This window comes from Psittacula echo, assembly GCF_963264785.1.
Source record: "Psittacula echo genome assembly, chromosome: 7".
NCBI lineage: Eukaryota > Metazoa > Chordata > Aves > Psittaciformes > Psittacidae > Psittacula > Psittacula echo.
Genome location: NC_137740.1, coordinates 45,398,572 through 45,413,193, shown reverse-complemented (window position 1 = coordinate 45,413,193; position 14,622 = coordinate 45,398,572). Strand labels below are relative to the sequence as shown.

General features: G+C 39.0%; 1 protein-coding gene across 7 annotated transcripts in view; it reads left to right on the top strand.

Annotated features, from left to right (window-relative positions):
- The window catches only part of RHBDD1 (rhomboid domain containing 1), a 51,211-nt gene extending 41,170 nt beyond the window's left edge, over positions 1 to 10,041 (top strand). For all 7 annotated transcript variants that reach the window (XM_080623128.1, XM_080623126.1, XM_080623125.1 and 4 more), the window contains one exon: positions 7,652 to 10,041. In XM_080623128.1, the coding sequence (XP_080479254.1) occupies positions 7,652 to 7,770 (119 nt within the window). In that variant the 3' untranslated portion in view covers positions 7,771 to 10,041. The remainder of the gene's footprint in view (positions 1 to 7,651) is intronic.
- The last annotated feature ends 4,581 nt before the right edge of the window (positions 10,042 to 14,622 follow it).

Here is a 14,622-nt window from a genome sequence, read left to right as displayed (position 1 = left end):
GAAGTGCTGATCTGACGCAGGGGGTTATGAGCTTTTCAATGTTACAGTGAAAAGCCTCAAAGAATGTGCTGTGTGTGTCCAGGTGTGATAGTGTGGTGTTGCAGCTGCCTAAAATGAGAAAAACAGTAGACAAATTGTATTTGATAAAAAGATAGGCAAAACTTAGAGTATTCTTGCATAGAAGATAGCATGTGTTAGTTGTTCGGCTTCAGGGTTAAGATCACAGTATCACAGTATGTTAGAGATTGGAAGGGACCTCAAAAGATCATCTAGTCCAATCCCCCTGCCAGAGCAGGAACACCTAGATAAGGTTACATAGGAATGTGTCCAGGCAGGTTTTGAATGTCTCCAGAGAAGGAGACTCCACAACCCCCCTGGGCAGCCTGTTCCAGTGTTCTGTCACCCTCACTGAGAAGAAGTTTCTTCTCAAGTTTAAGTGGAACCTCTTGTGTTCCAGTTTGTACCCATTACCCCTTGTCCTATCATTGTTTGCCACGGAGAAGAGCCTGGCTCCATCCTCGTGACACTCCCCCTTTATATATTTATATACACTAATAAGGTCCCCCCGCAGTCTCCTCTTCTCCAAACTATAGAGACCCAGCTCCCTCAGCCTTTCCTCATAAGGGAGATGCTCCACTCCCTTCATCATCTTCGTCGCCCTGCGCTGGACTCTCTCCAGCAGTTCCCTGTCCTTCTTGAACTGAGGGGCCCAGAACTGGACACAATATTCCAGATGCGGTCTCACCAGGGCAGAGTAGAGGGGGAGGAGGACCTCTCTCGACCTACTGCCCACCCCCTTCTAATACACCCCAGGATGCCATTGGCCTTCCTGGCCACAAGGGCACAGTGTTGGCTCATAGTCATCCTGCCGTCCACTAGGACCCCCAGGTCCCTCTCCCCTACACTACTCTCTAACAGGTCGTTCCCCAACCTATATTGGAACCTGGGGTTGTTCCTCCCCAGATGCAGGACTCTACACTTTCCCTTGTTATATTTCACCAAGTTTCTCCCTGCCCAACTCTCCAGCCTGTCCAGGTCTCGCTGGATGGCAGCACAGCCTTCTGGCGTGTCAGCCACTCCTCCCAGCTTAGTGTCATCAGCAAACTTGCTGACAGTACACTCAATTCCCTCATCTAAATCATTGATGAATATATTAAATAATACTGGTCCCAGTACTGACCCTTGAGGCACTCCACTAGATACAGGCCTCCAACTAGACTCTGCCCCATAGACTACAACTCTCTGGCTTCTCTCCTTCAGCCAGTTTGCAGTCCACCTCACTACCTGATCATCCAGACCACACTTCCTCAATTTAGCTATGAGGATGCTGTGGGAGACTGTGTCAAATGCTTTGCTGAAGTCAAGGTAGACTACGTCCACCGCTCTGCCATCATCCATCCACAATGTTATTTCCTCATAAAAGGCTAGGAGGTTGGTCAAGCATGACTTCCCCTTGGTAAAGCCATGTTGACTGCCCCTCATAACCCTCTTATCCTTGACATGCCTTAAGATGGCACCAAGGATAAGGTGTTCCATCACTTTCCCAGGGATGGAGGTGAGGCTGACCGGTCTATAGTTACCCGGGTCCTCCTTCTTGCCCTTTTTGAAGACTGGAGTGACATTTGCTTTCCTCCAGTCCTCAGGCACCTCTCCCGTTTCCCAAGACTTGGTAAAGATGAGTGAGAGTGGTCCAGCAATGACTTCCGCCAGTTCCCTCAGCACCCATGGGTGCATCCCAACTGGACCCATGGATTTATGGATGTCCAGATTGCTCAACTGGTCCCTAACCCATTCCTCATCGACTAAGGCAAACCGCTCCAGTGACCTGACTTCATCTGAGGTCTCAGGAGTACAGGGCTCTTCAGGACTGCCTCCAGCAGAGTAGACAGAGACAAAGAAGGCATTCAATAACTCTGCCATCTCTGTATCTTCTGTCACCAGGGCACCCATCCCGTTCACCAGTGGGCCAACCTTGCCTCTGGTGTTAGTTTTATCAGCTATGTATTTGAAAAAGCTCTTTCTGTTGTCCTTGACCCCTCTGGCCAGATTTAATTCTAAGGAGGCCTTAGCCATCCTAGCTGCCTTCCTACATCCTCTAGCAGCAGCCTTACATTCCTCCCGAGTGGCCAGCCCCTCCTTCCATGACCTGTAAACTCTCAAACTTGTAAACACAAGATGTTGGTTATGCAGTTGTTGGGACAGACATTCCGCTGCAAAGCACTATATGCAGTATAGCAAGTTCTGAATTCAGGGCTGGTTTAGTAAAGGAAAAAAGTATCTGTGTTCCAGTGGCTTTCACTTTGCTTTCCTCTTGACAGAACCCAATGTGACAGAGAAACTGTTAGATGCTGGCAAATAATCCCTAGGTTTCAAACCAGATAATAAACAACTCCATAGTTTTCATTGCAGCAGTTTCTCTAGACCCCATCTGTTTCAAAATAACCCTATTTCTGCTTACAGTGCAGAATACTTTGTAGGCTGAAGGTTGTCCTTATTTCCATGGTGGCCTGTGCAGCTCCAGTGCCAGCTGCTGGGTGAGCCAGCGATGTCCCTGGACCTGGCAGGAGCACCCATCCACTTCTGGCTGCCTCCCTGCCAAGATATAGTGTAAGGCTCCAAGATGTCATTATGTAATCACTTTCTTGCTTGCTGATGGAGTCTTATGCACACAGTTAAATGTGTGAATTTAATATTGTGTCCTCTTGTTTCATTTCTCGAAGGAGAAGAGAAAGGTGGCCCAGTTGCAGCTGTCATCTTGAGCATCCTTTACTAAAACAAATGGATCTGCATGGGTTTTAAGTTGTATTATTTGTATTGTTCCTCAAGCATCCCTGAACTGCTTAAAGCAACTCAGCATGTAATGCTCTCTAGCTTCTTTGTTTTCCACTACAAGATGATTAGATCTTTCAAAATAGTGCTTCAAGTGTGAAACTCTGTTTATTAAAAAAATAAATCAGGTAATAGAACTTAAGTTATAAACCAGAAGTTTTTCTTAAGAACCAGAAGAATAATTAATGGATGCAGATTTTCCAGTGCAAAGTCTCCACTCTCCTATAAGGTATGGCTGATAGTCTTATATAAAAATACATTTTTCTTTCTGCCTTATCAGATTGGGCAGTTGCATTTTTTAAATGGCTGTGTTGAACATGCCAGTAACTTGATTCCAAAACTTGGAACTTGACTGGAACCGAAAGAATATGACAAACTCTAGTTTATTGAGGGATTCCCCATGTTAATAGTATCCTTTGAGTTGAGAAGACATCTGCTCAGTATTCTTTCTTTTTCTGTATTGTTTTAATCCAAGAGAAGGGGTGCAAATATCAGTAACAATCTGAAAATCTGTGTTGGTTTTGGTGTTTTTTACCTAGTAAAAATGGTCTCATGGGTCAGCATAAACAGTTTCACAATCATCTGTCCAAAATTGATTTAATGGTTACTGTACAAGCAGCTCCCCATGTAAATCTTGATGTAGATGAAGTGCTGAAGGAAGACTGAGAAGTGAGGATAGGCAAATGCACTCAGTGTCAGCACTGGCAGTCCAAGCTGATGAGTTGTGTGTGACTGCTTTTCCAAGTGCAAAACATTCTCAGTTTTCTCAACTGAGAGATGCTGCTTATTGATAGTGGGGAAAATAAATGTTAAAAAGTGAGGACAATCAGTGTTGTCACCTCCTTTTCAGACTGTGTGTCTGTGAGTAATGAAATTCGAAGTTTTGATATACTGAGTAAACTTTGAACCAGTGCTTAGTGCATAATACGTTATGCCTGTAGAAGGACTGTAGGTTCAGAGTAATGTGCTGTAACATATAGCTGCAGTATTTTAGGCATATTTACTTAACATGTGAAGGAAAATGTTTATGGTTATTAAAGTTGTATCTGTATTGCACTAATGCAGGTTTAGTTAAACCAGTGGCAATTATAGGCATCATGTTTTGCTCTAAAGTCCTATAATTGTAAACTGCAGTAACAAAAAGCCCCACAGAGTGACAGGGAAGGTGTGGAGGGTCTTGGTCTTCTGTATTCACAGAGCGCAGTTCTAGTTCACAATAAAATTAATTTTAAAATATGCCATGTAAGGGTTAGTGTAGTGTTCTAACTTTTTTGTACTATATTATTTGGTTTTATCTGTCATCCAGTGTTACGGCAGGTTTTGAAATACTTCAAATACCATCTTAAAATCCATTAGTCTTGAAAGTTTTTTGCTGATGTTTCTTGCACAGAAGTCCAGGTGTTGGTTAGGTAAAGGTGCTAATTCATAAATATTTTTGCTGTAATTAAAAAAGTGTCAAGGGGCTATTTTGGGTAACAGGATAATTAAAAAAATAAAAATATATATACAAATATATATATATATAAAAAAACCCCATGCATTTAAGCCTTCATATTCGGCCAACTTCATTCCTCACTATTGTTTGATGTAAAGTAATGTCTTCTTTTGAACATAAATCTTTTCGAAATACATTGTCAGTCTTTTATTTTTGGGTCAACATAAAATAGTATTTTATGTCTATTTACAGCATCTCATTCTATTTCTAGTGATTATTAAAGTACATCTTATATTTGAAGTGTTGAGCGTATTTTATGGAGACTCTGCAAGTATTTGTTTTAACTGTAAAAGTGGTATCTGATTTCTTAAATAAAAACTAACCAATTATGCTATATAGAAAAATAAATGTTTTCATGAGAAACCTCGATATTTGATTGAAAATGTCACTACAGAAAAGAATTTTTAAAAATGCAAATTTTTTCTTAATTATGATGATTAAAAAAAAAAGAAATAACTTCAGCTTTACACTGCAGTATTGACCCTGTATGATGCAGCCTTTGTGCAGTCAGGGTCATGATTAAATTACGATTCGTATATAAAAATTTCTATCTTTCAGCTATTGCTAATATTGTATTCAAAGTCTACCCATCAAAGTCAATATAAAGAAAGATTAGGCTTTTTAACACTATATTAATATTGATATTATATATAAATAATACTATGAAAAACCCTTAACTTGCTGATTCTCCTTTCCATTTATTCATCCCAGGTATTACATACAAATAAAAAAGTTAAGAATCATAATGATTTTTGTCATAAATTTTCTTGTCATGACAACATAAACATCATTGAGAATGTTGTAATGAATTCAGTGTTGTTTAACAATTTCTTTACTTACTCTTAGATGATGAGTAAGATAAATACGTGCAGATACCTTCATTTGTGTTCCAGGATGTACCTGCAATTCATTAATGTTGACTTCAAAAGATTTATTGTGCTTTCTCAGGCCTTTTAATTAGACATTTCTGCACTATTATGAAAGGGTCTGATGTCTACCTTGCATTGAGTCTTCCAATTTGAAGCGATTGGGTATTTTAAATTTCTAAATTAACGATCTTTGGGTTTAAAAAAACCACTGTAATCCTATGGTTTTTCTCAGCTTGTGGTCAGTAGGACACAGAAAACCTGTGTGTTCAGTTTTTTTCTTTTCAAACAAAATTTCTTGTATGTATAAGAAAGTAAAATGAGGGAAAATAAATGTAGTAAATGAATATTCAGTTCAGCTTAATTTTTTTTTGTTAAGGAAACCATTCTGCTCATGCTGCAGACTATATTAACCAATTATTTTTATTTTTTAAACAAGGAGATTGCCCTTGTATTTAAAAAAAACCCATGAAATTGAGAAGCATTGCCATTAATGTGACCCATGCCAAGCTCTGGGACTTCCAGTGCATGTTGGCTTTCTGTAATACTTTGAACAACATTTGTCAGATGATGACAGTGCTTTCAGAGGCAGAGTAACAGCTTAAATGTTTTTCAAAATTATTTCTAGGAAGTTGAGACACGGGAAGAAGCTGAAGATAAAATCCTGGGATATAAATTAAGTTCATTTCCTGTATGTTAATGAGAATTGGAAAAATGAGTGCATCTCATTTTCTAAAATTTATGTTAACAGTGCTGCCTGTCAGAGTTTGAGCATCTGTAGTTCTGTCTCTGGAAGTATTTTCCAAGAATTTGACTTTTTGGTAAACAAAACAAACTATTATGAACATATTCTAAATATTTTCACCAAATCATACATTTATTGGTGAGTACTCTACAAGCTAAAATGCCTTTGTAATTGAATCAGAAACTAACTGTCATGGTTTAAGCCCAGGCCGTAAATCAGAGCCACGGAGTCCACTTCCCCCCCCCCTTTCTTCCCTCCGCTTCTGGAGGGACGGGGAGGAGAATCAAAAGAATGCAACTCCCACGGGTTGAGATAAGAACAGTTTAATAACTAAGGTATAACACAAATCACTACTGCTACCACCAATAATAATAATGATAAAGGAAATAACAAGGAAGAGAATACAACTGCTCACCGACCGGTACCTCACCCCCACCCTGCAGTGATCCAGCCCTTCCGGGTAGCTCCCAGTTACATCCCCTGGCATGACGTGCTGTGGTATGGAATACCTCTTTGGTTAGTTTGGGTCAGGTGTCCTGTCCCTGCTTCCTCCCGGCCCCCCCTCCTCCCTGGCAGAGCATGAGGCTCACAAAGTCCTTGGTCAGTCTAAACATCACTGTTATCAGCTTTGTTCCCAGGCCAAAAGTCAAAAACACAGTGCTGCAACAGCTACTAAGAAGGAGAAAAAGTGACTGCTACTGCTGAACCCAGGACACTAACAGTGCCTCTTCATAACTTTGACTTCCTGACTTAATGCGATGTAAACAGACCTTCTGTGTTTGGTACGATTTCTGGTGCAGGATACAGCTGTATTTGAAGTTCATCTTGAAAACAAACATAATAGTACATGACTTACTCTTTGTTTTCCATATTCACTTTTGCTAATTTAAATGAGATCCAGAGGTGAAAATTTAAAAAGTACTGGAATTTACAAAGGCTGTTGTATTATCTTTAAAGCTAATTTGCTTGTCCTTAACAGTGTATCTATGCTTAGAAGGCAGACACAGTGTTGTTTCCCAGAGCCCTTCAGTTGAGCAGATGTGTAACCATAATCTTTATCGTTTCTTTGCTCAGTGACTTGATGTGAATTGTGAAGAGCTACTGAAATACCCTGTTCTTGTCTTCTCTTGGGGTGCCAGGGAAGAGAACGTTTGATCTTGATGTGCTATTTCTTCTCACTTTAATTTGCCTACAGTTCTCTCTGAGGAGCCACATATAGTTTATTTCTGAAATTGCTTGCTGCCAACTAAGGATGGGAGTTGTATGTGCATCTGGTATGGGTCAGCACATGTTGGACTCCAATACTAAAAGCCAAACCAAAAGCTTATTTTGTGAAAAGTAAATATAGAGGTTATTTAGCTAGTTCAACAATTTAACATTTGCAGTATAAAGTAGGGTTGTGAAAAATATGAACTAACAGATTAATACTTGTTAGATGTGGTTTGTTGGTTTGGGGTTTTTTGTTTTGAAGGGTGGGGGTGGGGATTTTGATGGTGGTTTGGGTTTTTTGTTTGAGTTTTTTTTGTTTGTTCGGGGTATTTTTTTTCCACTGTCAGAGCAGTTGCTGGAAGTTGTGATTGCCCTGAAACCATCGAAACTGGAAATATTCAACTCCCTGTTTTCTCTTGTGTTTTAATGCTTTGTGCTTCAGAATAAATGTGCATTTTCTTCATATTACAGAACAACATAACGTTTGTTTTTTGTTATGTCTTGTAGATTTTGGTGGAGCAACATATAATAATGAGCGGCGACCCTATGGGTTTTCGTTTCCACCTAACCAGCATTCAGAAGAGGAAATAAGGCGGCAAAGGCTTCGTAGGTTTGAGAGACGATGAAGTTGGCAGGTGTTGATGTAGTTGCAAAGTGCTCTTCAGAGTTACCAAATTATTTGTGGATTAATTTGTAATCTGCAGATTCATTTGTAATCTTCCTTTTCTTTTTTACTACTATTTGCAAAACTGCAGAGGATTTTGTGGAGCTTGCATAAAAAATGTGAGATAGGAAACAAAATGTGATCTTTGTCTGTCTCCATCATAATGCACCTTAAATCTGCAAGAAAACTGTGGTTTAACCATGCTGTCTTCTTTTGTGTAGCTTCAATCTTGGCTTTTTGACTGCTGGTATTCTCAGACAACACCTTTTCTTCATGCATCACAGACAAAAAACCATCAAATTTTCTATATAACTTTAAAACTATGCAATTTTTCCTTATGAACTTTTCTGTGTTTATGATGACCAACTGGTTTTGGGATTGGCATGTGACATGTCACTTGAAAAGATTGCTTTGACAACAGCTGGATCATGTGAGTTTATGCTTAAGCTTTTTATCAGTCTTCCAAACTGGGTGAAAACTAGTTGCAACTATCCTCACCCTGAGGAAGTATTTAATACAACCTTTAATGTTGCAGTCTTCCTCAAAACATGCCATTTTATATAGGGTCTGTACCTGATAAAACAGGGTTGTAACTACTTATGATTTCCTAAATTTCTTAATTATTTTTAATATTTAAGAAAAATAGAGCCTTTCTAAATATTTGTTTTAAATCAAAAAAAAAAGCTTCCTTTTACAAAGTTAAAATAATTTGTTAGGAGTTTTATGGAAAGGGAAGTGTGTATGCCAGGCAAAGAATATATTTATTTAGTAGCTTAGACTTTTTCAAAGCATCTATTTCCCTGATTTAAGAAAGCTTGGAAGTTGTATTGTGTCTATGTTCATGCAGCCTTAAAAGTTTTATTTCTTTATATGTATGTCACTATGTCCAATAGCAGTACTAACAGTCTGAAGACTTGTGGAGATCTTGTCTAAATAGGCTACCTTGAATTTCTCATTTTGTAAAAGACTCTCTTTATTCAACTTTAGAGTAGTTGATAGGAAACCAGAGAGCTCAGCTGTCACTTTGGACAGACCCTCCAGTTGCTGGTTGTCACACAGTGGCTGTCCTGCTTGTGGCACATCTGCCTTCTCAGTAATGTTAACAAATGAACCTAAAGGCTTTCTGTTCTAGTATGAGTGTGAAAAATTGCTATTGCCCAGACATTTTATTTCTCATAAGAGAAGAAATTCTTCTGGAATTAGGGACTCTCCTCCATAACTATTTTCAGTCCTGAAGATGTGTGATTGCACAAGAATAATTAGATTACTGGCTTTTGGCACAGACCTGTTGGAATTTCTTCATCAGCACTGATTTAGAGCATTAGGATGAGCAATATAATGGTTTATTTTCAGGTACATGCCATCACCAACCTGTGCTTTATGGAGTTACAGTTTGAATGTAAATAACTGCTGTATTTTTCATAAAGAAAAAATCCTGAAACCAAGTTTTTTACTATGCTCTTTATTTAAAGAGTACCCTTTCTTGTTCATAACTAATGTCTGTAGGTGAAGTGTTTGTTTATTTAAAAATGCACAAACTGTTCTCTCTCCTGTGTCATTCTCCTTTTTACCATCCTTTTTATATGTATTGTGGATTTTTATGCCAACACAAGCTCTGGTTCAAGATTCTGAGAGCCAAAAGACACGACTGTAGTGTGACTTCGGGTATTTCATTCAGGTAGTGTAAGAACATTGTTAATACTATGCAAAGTGCTTTCTGGCAGATTCTAAGCCACTTAGCACATAAAGAATGCTAATTTTTATTCTTTTCTTGGGCTTGGTTGTTTTTGTATATATGCAGTAGCCATAGAATAAACCAGCAGATACTTTTATAGTAGGGTAACTTTTATAAAAATAAGTAATAAAAAAACTCCATACAGTTTGCATATTTTTCTCAGTGGGTAATAATTCGATGCAAATGAGGAGGAAGCAGCATTGGTTCCTCAGACTAACCTTTTAATGCTCTGGTCAAAAGTTTCAGTGTAATTTACTGTGTCTGTTAAACTGTTATTTTTAATGATTTAAAACCCCTGGATGAGCCACTAGTCAGTTGAGAAAAACATACTTAAATAAAATCAAAAACCTGATTACAATTTTAATAGCACTTGTTTTTGTAAAGTGAGGTTAGAAATACTTGTCATTAAATATTCACAAAAATTGTTGGTATGAATAATTGTTCAGCTGGTTTGACTTTTTTCTATGTAAAATTGAAATAAATATTTTTTTTATTACATTGAGAACTCTTTGGTTTTCATTATAGTAATTAATAAGGTGTATATTTTAAATTACAGAGCTGCTTCAGTAGTGTTAGAAATGAAGACTTGTGGTACTGAGGGGGCAGATTGATTATGTTGGGACTAATTTTACTTCTTTTGAACTGTGGAAGTATTGGGATTGGATTATTATTGGGTAAGTTCTGGTACTTAGAGTATTTGGGAAGTTCATTAACAGAATGATTCCTGCTTGTTGCAGGGGAGCTGGACTAGAAGACCTTTGAAAGTCCCTTCCTACCCAAACTATTTTATGATTCTTTAGTAGGATTTTTAGCATTAAAAACCCCATCCGTTTAGGTTTCAGAGCATTACGCATGGTAGATGTAAGTTGCAAACGAATTCTTAACATACGCTCTCCTGCACTTCATATGCCCAGGGACAAAAATTAAGGGCAGTGTATGTAGATGAGTATTCCACATTGTGTATTTTTTGATGCCATTTAGTGCCTGACTAACCCTACGTAAAATAAGGGTTATTTAAGGAAAAGTAGTTTTGTATAAAATATTTCAGCGTCTGAAGTTTGATTCCTTTGTTGTGGGAGCTGTGAGTTCTTGTGATTTTTCCTGTAGTTCCTGTAAATTCTGTGATCAGGTACTGTGTAAGAAATTCCACCCCCTTAATTAATCCTAATCAGCAGACTTGTTAACAGGCACATTCTTGAAATTTAATGGTTGAATGACCTAGCATATCACTGCTAATAAATAGGGGTTTCTTGCAGTCCAGGATTAAGATGTGATGAAAGAACAGTGTGTTTAACTCCTAAAATTCTCTTCCCTCTTCTCTCTTGCCTTTAAGAACAGGGAAATTGTGTATTCTTGTGTATGTATGGTTTTTTCTTGGCAGTACCATTTCTCCTAAGGGGGATAAAATGCCATTTAAAATACTGAGAACAGCATTTGCACATGTTCCACACCACAGTGGGAGAGCCTGTACTAGGTGAGTGTAGGCTGAAAATGAGAGCCAAATCTGTTGTGCATCCTCAAATTGGCATCTTGATGCTAGGGAGAAGGATATATGGGAAGTGGACATGGATTCTGCTGTTCCAGCCTCCTCTTGGAGAATTTCTGCCTGCAGCTTTGTTTTCGGTGGCTGCCTCTCAAACAAGGTTTCCCTGCTTGCTTGGTGCAAATGAAATCTGGGATTTTCGTGGTCCATTTTTTTAAGTTTGTTTTTTACATATACCTTAAGAACACTTCAACTCCATTGTTGTAAAGGGTGAAGGGGCTGCCCACTTCAGAGAAGTTGGGGGTTTTTTTGGGTTGGTGGTTTTTGGTTTGTTTGGGGGTTTTTTTGGTTTGGTTTTAGTTGCAAGTGAAAGGGAGAATTTAACTCTTGACAGAATCACAGCATCGGCTAGGTTGGAAAAGACCTTTAAGACCATAAAATATAATTTGTCCATACCACAGATATACAGGTAAGGAAGAAAGAACCTAAGTATGGGTTCATCAAATAAGTGATGTATATAAAGGTCTGTGGAATGATGATGTGGCTGGGTAGAGATGGAAATTCTCTATTGAAACAGACCTTCCTAGGAGACCATTTTGATTGAGCTGAAGCAAGTCCCAGTTTTGATAGCTCCAAAAGATAAAAGAGGGTATACCTGATAGGGTAAACCTGTCCTTGTAGCAACAGTCTTTATGGCAGACTTCTTTGTTCTTATTTTTATATATATATATATATATATATATATAAAAGGAGCTTAAATTGCAGATGATAAGAACAAAGCAGCTGTGAGCATTGTTAGTCCAAGGTAGTTAATCAAGTAAAGGCAAAATGACTTGCCTTTCTCCTCTGTAGTAATTGCATGATTGGAAATGCCTGCAGGACAAAAGTAACTTTGCTTGCTGTCTTTGATTATGATACTCACATATGCTAAGTGGATATACTCTTAAAAGTACAAAAAGAGCTGTTGAACCTTTAAACCTGCTGATCATGGAAGTTAATGGGTGTGCAGTGTCTGAAGCTTGCATGGCAAGCCTGAGTGAAATTTGAATCAACGGCTGGAGAACCAGGTGAGGTGCAGCTGCCTCTTCTGTTGTTGTGATGTGACGGGAACGGGTGTTACAGTTCATTTTCCTGTCTGATTCTGTGACTGATGATTTGTAACAATTGTTGTTTAGAAGTGAATGACTGAATCACACTTCAACAGAACAGCTGGCTAACACATTTCTGGTTTTGTGCTGTGGCTTCCTGAAGGAGTGTGCAGATGTGAGGGGCAGAATCATTTCATGTGTTTATTGTAACCCTCTAATTGCTTACTATGTATAAAAAAATAAATTGGTAATTTCTTCTTTGTTACCAGATTTCAGAGGGGAAGGAAATATTAACAATTCTCAGCTTTCGATTGTAGAACTGTTTCTAAAGGAATATCGTGTTTTCTAAAGGTTATAAATCTTGTAATGAATGCTGATACCCATTTGTTCTTTCAGGAGCTATGAAAATTGGGAGAAAGATAGATTGCCATGCAAATGTAATATGGCTTGGGTATTTTGTTTATATGATGTGCTCAGAATGGTAAAGTAACTGGGTTAGTAAAGGAGAAGATGGAGTACCCATGTGGTCGCAGTCTGCTGCTGCATGAGAACAGTGGTAAGTTCATCTGTCTTGTCCACTGAGAAGGAATTGGCCTCATTAGCAGCAAAATGAATGCAAGGAAAGGAATTCTAAACATGTAGACAGTGGACTTTTCAAATAGGCTAGGGATAATCTGGAATTTCCTTCTTTAGTCTTTGGAGCAGGTTAAACATATCTCTCTTCAGGGCATTTGAGCAGGTTAATCAGTAAATGTTATTGCCTTAGTGCAGAATGTTGCATTACCTTAGGTTCTTCACCAAATTATTACTTACAGGGATCATTTAAGAGCTATTGGTGGGTGGGCCACTTCTGTCAACCTGAATTTTCCTTACCCACAGAACAAGTTAAAGAATGTCTTCTAAATCTGCACAATATATGGGAAGCTGAGGCTTCTGATTGTATTAAAATATACATTATTCATTCCTTTTTCCCTGCTACATAACTGAAATCCAGCATGAGGAATACCATCTCTAGTATTTACCATCTCTAGGAACTTCCAGTGCCTTTTGGAACATCTGGATGAAGTGACTAGAAAAGAGGTTGAACATGAATATGAGGCAGTATCTGTTTGAATGCTGATGGTCAATTTATTTTTCTCCATCAGGCTCATTTCCCAGCAGATCAAGGTGGGCAGGATTTCAAGGGCTGTTTTTGTTGTTTGGTAGGTGGAAAATGCAGATCCTGGAACAGGAAAGAGATCTCCATCTTGATGAAGCAACTGCTTCATCTGCTGGAAAGATCAGAGTTGTCAGAAACTTTTTATCATTCTGGGGTGAAGGCAGATGGGCTCTGTCCTTGCCTGACTGCTGCTCCAGCTTTGGAGCAATCCTTCTTCTTGAAAACAACTGTTCCCCATTACAAATCTTCCCCATGGTCTCGAATGTTTTTGTCTTTCTTGCCCAGAGGTTTCCAATGCATGGAAAGCATTAGAACAGAAGTCCTCATCTTTGCAATCTTCATGTATGTCATATGGAATTAAATTAAAAGCTATTGAAGGATTGCTTGCGAGACCTCAGAAGGCCAGGCACCAGGCTGGGGTGGCAATGGAAAGTGGTGTTATTTGCAGTAGTCACTGTGAAACAACGGTAAAAAAAGTCCCCAGGTGAATGTGGTTTATTTCCCAAGTATGCATTATGGCAAAACTTAATGAATTGCTGAGGGCTGATGATGTGCTCTTGCATGCTGTCCCAGACAGCTGCGCAGCCATTGCAGACTGGCAATCTCCGGCTGTGTACCAGGAGCAGAAGGTGTGATGCAGATCAAATTTAGGTTTTCCTCAATAGTGTGCTTTAAGACATTAGGGGTATCTTTTTCAAACAAGTAAACAACTTGGGTTGATGGATAAAAGGTTTGTCTAATTTGCTTTAAACACTGACAAAAACATGTATGGACTAGAAGAATTCAGTGGGTTTTGTCCACTTTGATACTTTTCTTTGTTTTTCTCTGGTGCCTATGAACCAGCCAAAGTAGGAAAGAACTGTTTGGTTAAGAGTTTACCTTGGAAGAATTCCTCAGTTTTGCTTAAACTTGTTGCACATAATAATGCAATTCTGGGAATGAGTCTTTAAGCAGCTTTCTGATCTGAGGAATCCAAGGTCTGGAGAAGATGGGTACTCCATGGCAGAGCAGGCACATCCCTGAGGGCACTGGGGCCCTTGGGGGACCTGTGCCAGAGGTCTTCCCTCAAAAGGACTGCAGCCCATGGATGACCAGTGTCAGAGCACAGGAAAGGAGAAGGAAATTGCAGCACAGAGAATCCCCTTTGTACCTGGCACACATAGACCCTGCACACCCTCCCCCCCCCCGCCTTTTTGCTCTATCTCTAGCTGAAGGGACCTGTACCAATAACAAGGGGGCAGAGAGGAGCCTGGGGTGAAGTTGAGCCTGAGAAAGTGGAAGGAAAGTGTTCTAAGGTTTGGCAACATGTTTCTCAAAACCTGAATCAGTAATTAAATATTTATGCTAAT